We start from the raw sequence: 17,132 nt of genomic DNA, 5'->3' as shown, positions 1-17,132 counted from the left end.
ACCATTTATGGACGAGGGCATTGTAAAAACAGGAACGGGACAAACACAAACACTACTGTCTAAAATATCATTGCATGTTGTAGCATGAACTAATGGGCTTAAACCATAAAAAACAGATGCAGACCAAACAAGGCCTGTGGACAGAGGACCACCTACCTCTGCCCATTTAGAGTAGAAACCTTGTGGATAAAATTACTTTACCATCATCCAGTAATTTGTGGTTCTTCTTCCAGAAACCTGTTAAAACGATGAATAACCTCTGCTGAAGATTAGCAGTGGAGACGATGCTCCGCATATTGATCCCGTAAGCAGAACCAGGTGTAGAGGATCTGTTTGTCGGCCAAAGATTGATGCAGGACTTTGGAAACAGAACGAGCAGATCCTCCAGATTATCTCAGCGTGCCGTAAAAATACCCTGAAGCCCTGTCTTTGAGGACATCTCCAGCTCGCCGCTTCTCAACCTGCAGCAGGTGACATCTGTCGCCGGGCGGACGGACGGATGCGTCTCCTCGGTTTAGCCTGGGTGGCCTCGGTGGGTTAAACGAAGCCCCTTCACCCCGGTGTTTAACTTCGCTTCCTATAGCTTCACCTCTCCCAAAAACTCCTTCCAGGTAAAACTAATGGCCGCCTCCAACATCTGTGGCCCATTCACCGTTTTAATGAGCGGGAGAGAGAGGTGGAGAGAGCCGAGTATGAATGGACAAGCAGCGACTTTAACTAGCTGCCTCCGCCATTAAGAGCCTGTGGGGCAATTATGTTACCGAGCACAATGACCTCAACACCGTTTCAAAGTGTTGCTACACACAACAGCCGTCACACAGCCCCATCTGATGCCTTTCTTTATATACGATATCATATAATTAAAGGATAAATAAAGTGTCTTGCAACTGTGGCAAATACGAACAATAAGTAAAGTTAATTTAAGTTAAGATAATTTAAAGGACCCTTTTTTTAAAAAGTGACATTTACATAGCTTTTATATTATAAAGCAGGTTTAAGTGCTATATAAATATGGTGAAAGTATCGAAACGCTTAATCAACAGAGAAATACACACAGCCCGTATTCAGAAACTGAGCTTTTGAAACAAGCCGTCAGGATTTCTGCACATTTGTGATGTCACAAATCTACAATAATTAGACCATTTCACAGTTTTAAACATTCTAATGTGTCCCAGTTTATTTCCTGTTGCAGTGTATGTGAATGACATCACCTGACAGGAAGTAAACATGGACCCAAGCTGTTGCCTAGCAACGCAATTCTGTTGCAATTCCGTTGCAATTCCGTTGAAATGCACTAAAACGGAGCGTTTCAGACAGAGGGTAAATGCAGGTATATTCAGGCAGACAGCATGAGGAAAATAAAGATTTTTTTAAACATTAAAGCATGTAAACATGTTCTAGTGGAAACCCAAAATACAAATATGAACCTAGAAATGAGCACGATATGGGACCTTTAAGATACGATAAGATCAGATAAGTTAAAGATGGAAAATGGAACAAAAGGAGTCATTAAAGGAAGAATAAGGAAGAAGTTCATCGAATATAGAAAATGAAAAAATTTAACAAAACAAATACATCAATAGGATTATAGGAATGATCAATGAAACTTGAAGGGGACAGTAAGTTATAACAATATACATGCTCTACAAAATGTGCAAATGACCTCATCAAACTCACTTATGAATGTTGGCTGACGTTGTTCCCCGAACACGTATTACTCACTCTGTAAAATATTCGGCGGAGTGTTGCAGCGTCTGTGGTGTTAAAATGCTTTTAGAGACGTCGGTCCCTGAACCGTCTCCACCTCTCTAGATTTCTCAGGGTCAAACCTTTATGTCCATGTTTTGACTGTCAGCCTCTCTAAAGCCTCTGGGGGTCGTCTGACACAGAGCAGCCACCCTCTGTTAAATCTGCTGCTGTGAAATCATTAGAGCCCCCGACCTGCCGGTGGTCCACCAGCCCACAACACAGGACCCCGGCTCTGTATGTGTGTGTGTGTGTGTGTGTGTGTGGAGGGGGAGGCTTGGTTTGATGCTTCTGACCAGTGTAAGTATAAAGAGAGGATCAACGTGGATGAGTGAAGCTTGTGATTTGATGATGAATTATGTTCTTCTGGTTTTACTCTATATGCTGCTTTATGGTTCTATATCTTGCAACTATAACTTATTTTTTTCAATTAAATATGTCACAATATAGTCTTTAAGGTTCAAAATGACATTTTGTTTCTAAATAATGTTAACAAAAACTCCCCGAATAGTCGACTATTCGATCTAAGGCGCCTGATTCGACTGCTGAATCCATGCAGTGATGGAAATAATGTGGTTATTAAAAAAAAGGATTATTCCATTCTGGCTTTATGGGGGTGCTTAAATGTCTAGTTTTACATATAATTTGCTTGGTTTCTCACAAATATCATGATATTTTGTTTTAAATATCAGCCTATTAATAATACTGTTACCTAAAGGATTTGAAATTATGAAACACACACAAAAAAAGCAAATCCCCACTTTTAAGAGGAAATAATAATGGAAAATGTTTGGTATTTTAACACAAGAAATAGCTTAAATTATTAATTTATTGTCAAAATAATCATTAATGTATTGTCTCAGCACTTATGAATTATGTTGGCCTAAAAAAAGAACAGAAAACATCCTCATTACAGTAATAAATGAAACAGTAACACAAGTTTTTACACCGTTAATGTTTCCTTGTCACACAGAAAAAGTTTCCTGTGTATCATCTTGACATACTGATGATCTTTTTATTAATTAAACCAATTAGTAGATTGTCAGAAAATTAATTGACATACATTTTTGATAATCGATCAGTCATTTATGAGGCAAACACATCAAACATTTCCTGGTTGCAGTTTCTCAAATGTGAAGACTTGCATCCTTGTTCTCTGCTTTATACAGCCTAAGTGAAAACTGAATATCTTAACAGATGAATTAATAATGAAAATAATCATTAATTGTAGTTTTGAGTATTAAGGTTGCTCATTTCACTTCTGCACTGAAATTCCCCAAAAATCTGAATTCAGTGACGCTGTGTGACGTCTTTTCTTTTAGATTTTCTGCTGATGAAATTTAGGTTTTCTTTTATTTATTCCAAACAAATTACTGCTGCTGCTGGAAAATAAAACACTCCTTCTCCTTCCTATTCAAGCTTTTATAAACCATCATGAACTGCTTACAGGTTGAGTTTTATTACATTCATTTATATAAAAAAAAGTGCCAGATCATTGCTGTTGAAATGACTAAACACAAAAAGTCTAAAAGGTTGTTGCAGAAAGTGTTGGGCGTTTATGTCAGTTTACGTCCCTTCATCCCGTCACCGTCACCTCGCCGCTCCACATTCCAGCCGTCCCTGCTCTTATCTTTATTGGCTGAGGACGAGCAGAATTACTGCAGTTAGAGGACAGTTTCTGGAGACGTATAGATGTCCACAGAGAGACCAGAGACGACGACCACTTATCAATGACAGAAGAGAATAAAATATATATAACAGGAGAAGAAAGCAGCTTCTCATATGGTGGAGAATATTCTGTGTTTACTGCTATCTGTGTCCAGATAATGAGATACTGAAGAAAGTGAGAGAATAAGCTGTTGTGGAGTGGCCGTAGTAAAAGTAAATGGTCTGGTAAAGCTCCCAAATGACAAACAATAAACTGTCTCGTCTTTAGTCTCAGCTTGAGGAGACTCGGCTCAGACTCAGAGCTTTGATTTGTATATTTAGACAAAGAAAACCTGTTATTCTTTTGATATTCTATATATATGCATGAGACATTGTGTGTTTTTATATATGTATTTTACATTAAACTTCTCCACTAAAACATTACTCCACCTTAAACCAAAGTAATTCACGTCAACATTAACCATTTTATAAAAAAAATTACATCAGGTTTTGTTGTTATTTTTGACAAACAATATATGACTGATAACTCACGTCATATTATATGCGTCAGGCATACAAGATAAGTCAATTAAGATGATCATTTTATGTGAGGCATCTAAATGAGATCACCAGCAGTTAGATCGTATTTCACCACCTGTGAAAAAAACTGACTGATTGTCTGAATCTAATTTATTTTTAATGTTATAAGTTGCAGTTGCATGAAAAACACAAACAACATTGCAGCTAAAAGTTATGAAATTTCAATAAATAAGATAATATTAGCTAAAAGATGGCAAATAAATGACAAAGATGTCAATTAAAACAGTCACATTCAGCCCACAAACTGTGACAAAAGTGTATAGTAAAGAAAGATGTCCCTATAGGGTCATCTTAAAGGGTCTGTTCACTTAAATTACACCAAAAAAAATACGGATTTTCTTTCTAGTGGCATCTTTTATCCGGATTTTCCATCCATCCATCCATTATCTGTATAACCACTTATCCTATTCAGGGTAGCTGCGAAGGCGGGGTATACACCCTGGACAGTTCGCCAGACTATCACAGGGCTGACACGTAGAGACAGACTATCCGGGTTTTGAAATATCTAAATGTATATCAATAAGTGCTCACGTCATTGAAACATTAAAACCTCTACAGCATCATTTCTTTCCGGGAACAATGTCCTGTTAATCTGAATGATTCACAGAGAACTACCAACAGTTTATTTGGTAAAAAAAGGAAACAGTGCTAGAGAGATATCTCAAAGCATAACAGCAAATCTATATCTGCATGTTTAGACACCATTAGGGTTAAGAGAGACCGCTCTTTTTGTTGTTATTTGTGTGAACTAAGCCTTTAATCCTGCAAATTTCTGAAAGAAGATTGGCGTATACAGAATTTGTTAACCAGCGAAACTCAAGATGGTGAATGTCATGATTCAAAACATGCTTGATGAGAATAAGCAGCTTGCTTTTCCCAAGGATTGATCTTGTTATCCCATTTTTTATTATTAGATTTTCTCCAAAATTCTGTTAGCTTGATGAGATGACCTCAATCTGACCTTGAGCAGAATAGAGCAGGATACGCTTTTAGCACCTTGTGCACCCAGACTCTACTTTAGGCCCACAGAGGACAATGAGTATAGGTTTCTTTGGGCCTACTGATGGCATGACCCAGTCTGCCCACATTTCCCAGAATGAGGAGGGGCTGCCACGTCTAATTGTACCCAATGGGTTCAATTAGCTTTGCGTGTGAGCGTCGATGCACGCCAGAGGTGGATATATATACTGTAAAGAGAGCCCCCTGTATGATAAACACTCGGGGCTGAGCGTGCTCCGCAGCGTTTTTTCCGTGCTGAGCGCCGAGCTCGGCTTTGAATCAGAGGGAATATTTGTTTGGAAATGTAGAGTTGTAGGGTAAGCACTCTGAAGAGGAGGGAAGCAGTGTGTCTATTGAAAAATCTACATGATGACACAAACAATTATGAGGAGAATTCATAACACGGCCAAGATGGCTCCCTATGACCTATTTTGGATGTTTCCCCTGGCAGAGCAGCAAGAGGAGAGAGAGAGAGAGAGAGAGAGAGAGAGATGACTGGAGTCTATTGGGGTTGAAAGCAAAATATGAAGAGACTATTACCGCTGGCCAGGTCTTTCAGCACCTCCAGCGATAGCAAGGAGAAAAGAGTAGAGGAAGGAGATCAAAAAGAGGAAAAGGTTCTGGTTAAAGGTTTTAGAGACAGAATGGAGAGAGAGAAGTGGAGGAGAAAGTGATGCAGAGTAAAGAAGGGGGGGATGGGAGTATGACCAGTATTGTATTTCATCTCTGTGTAGTGGACGTCTTAATCAACACTGTCAGGTTTTCTTTCAGGAGGCTGCATGGTGTTTTTCATGCTGACAGCGAAGGTAACATGTGAGTGAGAGGAGGATGTGCCTTCGTTCTGCTCATAAGCGACACCAGCTTGCATTCAAATAATCACAAAGTTAAAAAGTTGCAATCATCTTAAAAAGGTTTTGTATTATATTATAATTTTGCACATCTGAGTTCTGCATATTAAAATGAAAAAAAAATGCATTTAAATCCAGCTACAAAGGTTTTAGGTAAAGTGGCACAAAAGAATACAAACACCATGAAGTCTGATAAAACCAAAAGTATTAAAGCACCACAGGGACACTATAAATCCCTTTATGGATACTGTATGTAGCTCACACCTTTCCAGATCCTCTCTTATTTATTATTCATGATTTTGATTTTCAATAATTTATGGAAAAGTTGAAATAAATCTTAAATATAAATGTGTTTCCATAATCATCCAATTGTTCATTAGGTGGTCTTTCTGTGCTCTTTTATATTTTATAGATCTTTTTTCTTTGTATTGTCCCAATCATTTCTGTTTGTGTCACTGCATTCTGTCTGCGCTTTATTTTGAAAACTGCCACACAAATAAAGACAATTCTTTAAAAGGTTATAATACTACTTAAACTTTAAGATTATTTATTCAAGGATGTTATAATGCCGTTACAAAAATACTTCAGTTCTGCTTTCAGGATGTTACTCAAAGTAAAAGTCATGCAGTGTGCATAATTAATGTTATAGGAGTAGTTTCCCTTCAGAGTGTTAAATTAATGATGCATTAAAGTGGAAGCAGTATTTTAGGGGTTGTGGCTGCTGCAGGTGGTTTAACCCCCTCTAGGTAATAATTATGCATTTTATGAGTCAATCATATGTTTTAACTGAAATCTGAAAAAGAAACCCAAGACTCCAGGTAAGTAGAGTTACAAGTTTCATATTTTCTTCTGATTTATAGCAAAATAAAGTGTAAAGTTAAGCAAAATATAAATACCTAAATCCCCCCTGTCTCAGTACTATTGAGAAAACTACATATAAACTAATTTATAGCCTATAAGTGTGCACTTTATTTTAATATACTGGCAGTCATATCAAAGGGCTTTATGTTCTTATAGTAATAGCAGGAGATACAAAAACATATATAACATAACTAAAAGGTGCATCAGATTTTATTGCTTGAAAATTAGGGATATTGAATTTATCTGAAGAAACGATCATTAATATTGTAGATATATTTTAGGAATATAAAAGAATACGCCTACCATAGGGAAAAAACACCACATTGTACTATTAAATGTTTAAAGCTCTATATGCACATTTAGAAATATATATATATATATTTTTATACTTTATTTTTTTCAAGGCTGTTTTCATATATACAATCCATTGTTTGTAATTACAACAGTCTATAAACCAACTTTTAAGTAGATGAGCTTACAGACAAACCCATCAAGTACACTAAAGAGAAAACAACCTCAACATTCAAAAACAAAACAAAACCAAGAAAAGAAATAACAATAATAATAATGACAAAAAGAAAGAGTAGAGTTATAAAAACAAAATAACAAAGCAAACAAAAAAAAACAATAATAGTACAAAAATACAAGAGTAATAATAAATGAATTTAGAAATATTGTATGTGAATGTTTCCATGCAGTATTCTGTTTAAAATCCGTGTAAAATAAGGGACATAAGGTTGTGACTGATGATTATTTATTGTAACAAGAGGTGGACGGTGAAATATGCTGCAGCCTGCAGAGCTGTAAACAGAGAGCAGGCCAGGAGAGCTTTTATGGAATACATGTAACCCTGCTGGACGGTGACACCTCCTGATTTATGGCTGTATTTAGATAAGACGCGGCCGTAAATGGTTTCTAAATAGCACCAAGGTCATGTAATGTAATGGGATAATGTTTTTAGGCGATGGAGACAAGATGATGTGTTTAGTGTGTCAGGAGCTGAGGGGAATTAATGCAGAGATAAAGCCAGCTGTATGGTGACAACAGTGTCTGTCCAAAAAAATACCAAATAATTCATCAAGCTGTTCATTTACACTTCCCCAGAGCGCTCTGACACATACCTTATGTTATTACTGGAATAATGCTGTCGAAATACAGCCAATTAACGCACAAAAACCAGCATTACACGTTTAAGAAAATATGAAAGAAATCCTAGAAAATCTTTAAAAAAGCATCAGCATCAAGCACCCCCTTTTTTTTTATTATTTTCTATTAATTTATTTGTTGATTTCATTTATTATTACTTTCGTATTTTTGTGCTATTATTGTTTTTTTTGTTTGCTTTGTTGTTTTGTTTTTATAACTCTACTTTTCTTTTTGTCATTATTATTATTGTTATTTCTTTTCTTGGTTTTGTTTTGGTTTTGAATGTTGAGGTTGTTTTCACTATAGTGTACTTGATGGGTTTGTCTGTAAGCTCATCTACTTGAAAGTTGGTTTATAGTATAGACTGTTGTAATTACAAACAGTGGATTGCATATATGAAAACAGCCTTGAAAAAAGGAAAAAATAAAGTAGAAAAAATAATAAAATAAAATATAAAAAATATATAATAATGTAAAAAAATATTGAATATTTCCAGAATAAAAATGATCTTGTGAAACAAAACATTAAAGTGGGACTGAGGTTTAATTCAATACATTGTCATGTTTTAATATAAACTAAATGCTCACTCTTATAAAATGAATTATCCCAAAAGAGAAAAAGTGTAGTTCTTAAAAGCAGGGGTACTAAATATCAATATATATAAGCCTTTAAATATCAAGTCTGTGAATTAAAATTATTTGAATTGTCAAATAAAGCAAAGCGTATATGTTTTTTCTTCTTTTAATTGTACATGTGCACAACTTCAAAATCAATTTCTGTTCAATTTGCTAGACGATCGAGCACGACTTAACAAACAAAATAACATAAAGAAATTATTGTCACCACTGAATTCCCCAAATCACACCTAATAAACATCCTTAGCCAAACAGAAGGGTACGTAAATGCTGTGCGTAAAACCTCTCCAACCACTCCAATGGAAAAAATACCCTTTTTTTTCAAAACTTAAACACTTAAAACACGTTTCTTCTCATTATGTGCATGTCTGTGTAGCAACTCAACTCCCAACAAGCAAGGCAAGGCAAGGCAGCTTTATTTGTGTTGCACATTTCAGCAACAGGACAATTCAAAGTGCTTCACATAAACATTCAGGAACATTGCAACAAAGTGCAAAAGAACATTAAGACATAATTAAAACAGTTAAAGATTAAAGATTAGAAAATAAAAACAAGCTAAAAATAAAAGCTAGGACAGAAGCTAAAATAGAATATAACACACAATAGTAAAAGCTCTAGTGCAGTATATAAGATGATTATTTGATTTAATAAAAGGCAGCAGCAGCAAACAGGACAGTTTTAAGCAGCTATTTGCTCCTTGTGTGTATTATGGCACCATGGCGCATGTTATTGCAAACGTCTCTCTTGACTCTCCTCCCATCTCTGCAATGCTTTTCCTGTATTGGCTGCCTCCAATTCCACGCTGACATCCAAATCATATAAACCTGGGTGCCTCACACCTTCACCAGGGGTCAAATTTCTTGGACAAATCAGAGCAGAAGCCTTTTTTGGGGAAAACAGTCGCAAGAAAGTGGAGATTTCCAGATTTCTTCACTGGAATTATAAACTTTTTTTTTTACTGCCTCTTTCACCTGAGTTTACATAGTTAACTCCTTAAAAACCTACTGTACCTGCTGAATACAAGTGGGCTCATTTCCAATCAATTTATGCAATTCCAAGAGACTGTTTATGGACCCCAGCAGAACTATTCCACTATTTTTAGAATATGCAAAAATAACACATTTATACTGCATGCTAAAAACTGCATGTTTCTGCCCCAAACTGCATGTGATTATCATATAGTGGAGATGTCTGTAAAGGGGAGATTAGTAGGTACCCTTAGAACCCCATTTTCATTCCCATATATTGAGGTCAGAGGTCAAGCGACCCCTGTGAAAATGGCCAATGCCAGTTTTTCCTCGCCAAAATTTAGCCTAACTTTGGAGCGTTATTTAGCCTCCTTCCTGACAAGTATGACATGGTTGGTTTCAATGGATTCCTTAGGCTCTAGTTTAATATGATACCAGTATAGCTCTAAAACTGAGCCTGCTACAACCTCCAAAAGAAAGTAAAGTCGGTCACAATCGCCAGCTATCCCGCAGGTCTTTTAATTAAAAAAAAAGTATTTGCTGGAAACATCTGGCGGTCCAAATCAAACCTTATGGCGTGCCAACTTTGGCCCGCGGGCCCCACCTTGGGCAGCCCTCACTGTAAAAAAAAAAGGGTAAAATAACAGAAATGTTCTGGCAGCAGAGGCGCCAAAAAATGTCTGTTAAAAAACAGAAAAATACTGTCCGTTAATTAACATAAATAAACTGTAAAAAACAAAACAGTAATTATCTTTATTTAATTAGCCTTTATTACTGTAATTTTACAAGAAATATTTTTGGAATTCCATGAAATCTTTTTCTTCTAACATAAATTAATTGTTAAAATAGAGTCATAAACCTCTAAAAAACAGAATAATTATCTTTAAAAATGATCAATAAAAGCTTAAATACAGATAATTACAATTGTGATTACAAAAAATACTGTAAATCTAAGACCATTTACATATAAATCAGAAATGAAACATGTAATTTTTACATTTTTTTTCCTGTCATTTTGAAATACAGACAAAAAATGTAAAATTTCTTGAAAAAAACTGTAAAAAAACAGTTTTTTTTAACAGTGTAGACTCTCCTCCCATCCTGGGATGCTTTTCAGACATTAACATACACTACAACCAAGAAATAAACTGGGACACATTTAGAATGTTTACGTTTAAAACTGTGTCAAGGGTCCAAATATTATATATTTGTGACATCACAAATGGGCAGAAATCCTGACAGCTTGTTTCAAATGCAGAGTTTCTGAATACGGACTGTGTGTATTTCCCTGTGGATTGAGTGTTTCGATACTTTCACAGTATTTATATAAGACTTAAACCTGCTTTTTAATAATAAAAAAAACATGAAAATCTCACTTTTTTATAATATGGGACCTTTAACAGGTTTTCTTTTGTATTAACAGTAAAGCACTGTTTTTAGCAATAACAGGAGTACTGTTGAAATCCTGCTGTAAATTAACAGCAATTGTTTACAGTGTAGACTCTCCTCCCATCCTGGGTGCTTTTCCTCTATTGGCTGCCTCCTTTGCACGCTGACATCCAAAATCATATAAGGTGCCTCACACCTTCACCAGGGGTCAAATTTCTTGGACAAATCAGAGCAGAAGCCTCTTTTTGGAAAACAGTCGCAAGAAAGTGGAGATTTTGAGATTTCTTCTCTGGAATTATAAACTTTTTTTTTTCACCCTCTGCTGAAGTCTCTTTCAGAATGAAGACAATGTGAAAAAACATATATATATATATCATTTTCTATCCCTCTCATGATGAACCTCATTGGGAGCTACCAGCACCACCACCACCACCACCTGATGCACGAACCTTTCCCCTTCGTGCAGCGGTGCCACCAGGATGCTCCATACTTCCAGAGCTGGGTGGTGAACCACGGAGAGGTGCCTCCAGACTTCCAGGTCCAGACGCCGTACCCTGGAGACGCGCAGCCCGGAGCGACGCACGATGCGCGGCTGCTGGAGGGGCTCCAGGCGGCCAGCGGGAAGAGGAGGACGAGCGGGCCGAAGAAGGAGCGCCGGAGGACGGAGAGCATCAACACGGCCTTCGCGGAGCTCCGGGAGTGTATCCCCAACGTGCCTGCAGACACTAAACTGTCTAAGATTAAAACTTTACGCCTGGCGACCAGCTACATCGCCTACCTGATGGACGTGCTGGACAAAGACACCGGAGAGACGGAAGGCTTCAAGGCCGAGATTAAGAAATATGAGAACAGAGATCTGAAGAGGAAACGGGAGCCGGTGAGTTCTAGAATCCTCCGAAACGTTCTAAAGAACTCCCAGCAGATGGTTCGATTCTTTCTGAAAAGTTCTAGAATCCTCCAAAATAAACTCCAAAAACAGTTCAGCAGCTAGTTCGATTTGTTTCTGAACTTTCGGAGCCATTGTACAAGAGTCATTCTATAATTAGGGGTACAGTTCATGTCAACCAAAAAGTGAAGAAATCAGTTTACTTTTTTGATAAATAATGTAGTTGTTACATTACAGTCAAAATGTGACTTCAGTGTGTATGACGATATAAACACAATGCATATTTGAATGAGGTGAAATGTTGATTATTTATTTATTTGGATATTACAGCAACACGCCATTGTGAGTAAAGCCTACAAGACTTGTTGTATTGGATCATAAACAAAAATGCCTTTAAATATAATTAGATGCACCACAGTCATTTTTTAGAATCAATTGGCTGAGAATATAATTGTAGTTATAATTCAAATAATAACCAAACTGAAAAACCTACAAACTCTCACTCTTTAAATCATGCTTTATATTTAGGTTTTGAGGTTTAATTTCAATGTGACTTCCCAGTTAAATAAAGGTTGAAAGGTTGAAGCATATTTTAAATTCCACCTTAAAATATTGTCTTTCCATTTGAACCCTTTTTTCAGGCCTCCAGCTATTTGTACAATGACTCCAAACGCCATTGTGAGTATATCCTACAAGACTATAGCCTTGCTATATTGGATCATAACAAAAATGCCATTAAATCTAATAAGGATGCACCAGAGTCATTTTTTAGAATCAATTGGCTGAGAATATAATTTAATCATATTTTTTGTTGGGAATTGTAGTTACGGGATCTGAAAAGGAAACGGGAGCCGGTAAGTTAAAAACAGTTCAGCAGCTAGTTAGATTTTTCTGAACTTTCTGAGTCATTGTACAAATAGCTCGAGGCCTGGAAAAAAGGGTTAAACTGGAAAGACAATATTTTAAAATATGCTCTGATTTATCAGAATGCAGCAACTATTCAACCTTTATTTAACTGGGAAGTCACATTGAGATTAAACCTCAAAACCTAAATATAAAACTGATTTATTTTATTATTTTAAGAGTGAGAGTTTATAGTTTTGCTTATTATCTGAATTAATTCCCAACGAAAATATTATTCAATTCTATTCTTAGCCAATTAATTCTTAAAAAAATGACTGTGATGCATCCTTATTATATTTAATGGCATTTTTGTTATGATCCAATAAAATCCAAAAGGCTATATATAGTCTTGTAGGCTACTCACAATGGCGTGTTGCTGTAATATCCAAATAAATAAATAATCAACATTTCATTAAAATAAGCATGGTCTTTAGACGCTTAAATCCTCACACACACTGCAGTCACATTTATTTAAAATATGCTCTGATTGATCAGACTGCATTAACCTTTATTTAACTGGGAAGTCACATTGACATTAAACCTCTTTTACAAGTGAAACCCCAACGTTTTAAAACAAAACTTAAATATAAAAGAGAGTTTATAGTTTTGCTTTTTTTCAGTCTGGTTATTATCTGAATTATAACTACAATTCCCAACGAAAATATTATTACATTATATTCTATTATATTTAATGGCATTTTTGTTATGATCCAATATAACAAGGCTATTGTCTTGTAGGCTTTACTCACAATGGCGTGTTGCTGTAATATCCAAATAAATAAATAAATAATCAACCTCATTAAAATATGCTCTGATTTATCAGACTGCAGCAAACCTTCAACCTTTATTTAACTGGGAAGTCACATTGAAATTAAACTTCTTTTACAAGTTAAGTTTTAAAACAAAACCTAAATATAAAAGAGTTTATAGTTTTGCTTTTTTTCAGTCTGATTATTATCTTAATTCTAACTACAATTCTCAACGAAAAATATCATTAAATTATATTCTTAGCCAATTGATTCTAAAAAATGATTGTGGTGCAGCCTATTATATTTAATGGCATTTTTGTTATGATCCAATATAACAAGGCTATAGTCCAGACAATATTTTAAGGTGGAATTTAAAATATGCTCTGATTTATCAGACTGCATTCGTCTTTATTTAACTGGGAAGTCACATTGAGATTAAACCTCTTTTGCAAGGCAAAGCAAGTTTATTTATATAGCACATTTCACACACAAAGGCAATTCAAAGTGCGTAACATATATAAAAGCAAGATAAAAGAGCACAAAGTGCATAAGATAAAAACGAATAAAAGAATATAAAAGTATAAGTTAAAAGAAAGAAATTAAAAGGATAATAAAAACAATCAAAAGACAGTAAAGTGCAGCATTTGATCAATTAAGAAAAGCGTCTGAGAGCAGTTTGGTCTTGAGTTTAGATTTAAAAGTTGCCACTTTACAAATGAACCCCAAAGTTTTAAAACAAAACCTAAATATAAAAGAGAGTTTATGGTTTTGCTTTTTTTCAGTCTGATTATTATCTGAATTATAACTACAATTCCCAACAAAAAATATTATTAAATTATATTCTCAGCCAATTGAGTCTATTATATTTAATGGCATTTTTGTTTAAGATCCAATATAACAAGGCTTATAGTTTTGTAGGCTTTAATCACAATGGCGTGTTGCTGTAATATCCAAACAAATAAATAAATAAATAATCAACTTTTCACCTCTTTAAAATATGCATGCTGTTTAGACGCTTTTATCCTCACACACACTGAAGTCACATTTATAATAAAATAAAATAACAATATCTGAGGCTGCTGATCACCATGACAACTAGCCTATATCATTTATATCCTCATAAATATATATAGCTATTGTTTTCACTTTAAAGCAACATTTCCTCACAAAGTATATATGTCGATAACGATAACTATAGTATTATTTATTTGCAATTATTATTTTGCAAATTTCCCCACTCTGGGACTAATAAAGGAATATCTTATCTGTTGTTTAAAAAATATGTATAATTATTTAATATTACACAATATATAAATATGTGATATTTTGTTACATATTCGTTAAATTATTTGTGGTTTAGCTTCATTTGAAGTTTAGTCTCATTGATCACTGACTTTTAAAGCATGAAAGCCTGTGATGTCATGGCTCTGAAGGCCCCACATTGTCGTCTAAGTTTACATCATGTTGAAAAACAGCCACATTTTCGTAGGTCTTTCCAGATCTCAGAGGAGTGTAAATATAATATAAAGTATGTTGTGTAGATATAAAGCAGGAAATGCAATAGACCTCTCTAGCTCTCAGTAAACTAAAGGTGGAGGTCCATGTGTTTTGCAGCCTGCTGACGGTAACTTGGTGTGTTTTTTGGTGTCACAGACTGACGGCCTGCAGGACTCATTCGGAGCCGAGAAGAAGGTGACCAAGGGCCGGACCGGGTGGCCTCAGCAGGTCTGGGCTCTGGAGCTCAACCAGTGACCCTCCTCCTCCTCTTTATATAGAAGAAAAAACCCTCCTCAGAGACTCTGGATTGAAATCAGATAAAAAACCACTGAACCAGACTGAACCTAAACACACCGCTGTGCGTGCAATGATGCACAAAATTGGAGAGAATTAAAGGACAACATGCAAAAACGAGGTGAGAAGGACACTTGGAAGGAACATGGACACTTTGTTGACCTTCTTCTTCTTCTCTCCTGGTGCGGTTGTATGATATTTGTGGTATTTTCTGCTTTTTTTTTTTATGTTTCCACTCCTTCCAGTGCTGTAGACCAGATGTGGCAAGAAAAAAAACAACATCTGTCTCCCCTAAAAATGTGTTTCTATCTGGCGTGGAGTGGCGGTGGTTTTCCACCATCTGATGGGTGCTGGAGCAGAAAATAAATACATTATAACATTATGGCAATGGGGTGTAAATGCAAAGTGTGTTGTGGTCTGAGAGGAACGCCATTACTGAGGTGCAAAATGAAACTTATTTTTATTATTTTAAATTCCAGCTCAGCTATAACTGGGGAGGGGGGGTTGCTGTGTTGTTTCCTGTTTGGTAATTTATGACAAATCACAGCCACACGAGCTGCACAGCTGAATATTAACATTTCTCAGAGTGAGTTTCCAGAAGATTTACAGGTGTTGATTTGTCTAATCAGAAAGCAGTTATGAGGATCAAATATCTTTTATAATTTGACTTTAATTGTAATGTTAAGAAACTGTTTGGCCATGTGTTGCCAGTATGTTGTGAGTTAGTTTAATGGGAACAAAATAAATTGTGATATATATATATATATTTTATTTCATTACTCAGTTTGGCCTGAACGTTTCTATAATTTGTAAATTTTCAGTTGCAAAAAGTTTACAAAACATGACGTGGTGTTAAATCTAAAATATATATTTTAATTTTAAACATTTATTATTAATACAATCAATTGATAGACTTCTTTGTAATGTGATGTCATGTAAAAAACTGAAATTAAATAAAATAAAAATCTAGAAATAGCCTAGAGGAAACACATTTTTAAGGGGAAACTTTTTTTTTGTTACTGTCTCATCCAGCTGAATTTGGCGCAGTCAGAATATAAAATAAACATTATTAATCCAGTATTACCGGTCAGATATGTCCTGACTGTAAACTATAGTGGCTGTTGTTGATGTTTCTTCTTGTAGAAAATTATTCAATTTTACTGAATCTACCTCAAAAAATTAAATGTCACTGTCCGTTCTGACGCACAGCTTTCACTATAAACACTACAATTAAAAAAGGGACAAAAGGTTTTTATTTCTGTGCGAAATGTTGATTGAAATGTACATTGGATGTGAAGTTATATATAGTTCCGTAAATAAATGAATTATTTTAAGTCACTCCAGCTGTAGTGAAGGTGTTTTTTGTTTGTTTCTTATTTAACGATTAAAGGAATTAATGTCTTATTATTATTCCCCAATAACCAGGCCATGTCTTCATTTTCTTGCTTTGTCTTTTACCTGTTTGTTTGGGTAAGTAATGGTTATAATCAATGGGGAAAAAAAATAAAAATCACCTGAAAAATCTTTCTGAAATTAATCAAATAATCTCCACATAATTTAATAACAATATAAGTAGGGGTTAATTCTAAATTAATTAAAAAATATTTTTTTCTTTTTGAATTTAATCCCAGAATATTGGCCTTTTGGATATACTGAAATTCTGATTATTTTCTAGGAATTTATTATTTTTATTTTTTATTTATATATATAATTCTGAGATTACACATTTAAATGTCTAACTTTCACTTTCTTGACTGAATTCTAGCATTAAAGTTTAATTAAAGATCGATGTCGGGGCTGTTTATTGTCCCATTTTCCAATGCCAGTTCTCCTTGGTGGCCTATACTATTCAGAGGAGTCATGTAACTGGTTTAGAAGTTGCATACAAATTAGGATTAACAAAAAATAAATAATAATAAAAAGAAAAATCTTAAATAAAGCAATGTATAATCCCCCTGTGCCGA

The 17,132-nt window shown here is 35.1% G+C and overlaps 1 protein-coding gene across 1 annotated transcript; it reads left to right on the top strand.

The window, feature by feature from the left end:
• The first annotated feature begins 10,823 nt into the window (after nucleotides 1–10,823).
• Nucleotides 10,824–15,447, top strand: LOC141753092 (heart- and neural crest derivatives-expressed protein 1-like). Its single transcript, XM_074611438.1, has 2 exons — nucleotides 10,824–11,716; nucleotides 15,031–15,447. Exons 1-2 carry the CDS (start codon nucleotides 11,231–11,233, stop codon nucleotides 15,127–15,129), a joined length of 585 nt encoding a protein of 194 aa, XP_074467539.1. The 5' UTR covers nucleotides 10,824–11,230; the 3' UTR covers nucleotides 15,130–15,447.
• Nucleotides 15,448–17,132: the final 1,685 nt, after the last annotated feature.

This window comes from Sebastes fasciatus, chromosome 16, assembly GCF_043250625.1.
Source record: "Sebastes fasciatus isolate fSebFas1 chromosome 16, fSebFas1.pri, whole genome shotgun sequence".
NCBI classification, from domain to species: Eukaryota; Metazoa; Chordata; class Actinopteri; order Perciformes; family Sebastidae; genus Sebastes; species Sebastes fasciatus.
The sequence above is the reverse complement of the archived record's forward strand: the minus strand, read 5'-3'. Positions and strand labels throughout refer to the sequence as shown.

Coding starts and splice junctions, on each gene's coding strand:
- LOC141753092 (XM_074611438.1), top strand. CDS start 11,231: ATGATGAACCTCATTGGGAGCTACCAGCACCACCACCACCACCACCTG. Junction 11,717..15,030: donor TGAAGAGGAAACGGGAGCCG/GTGAGTTCTAGA, acceptor TTGGTGTCACAG/ACTGACGGCCTGCAGGACTC.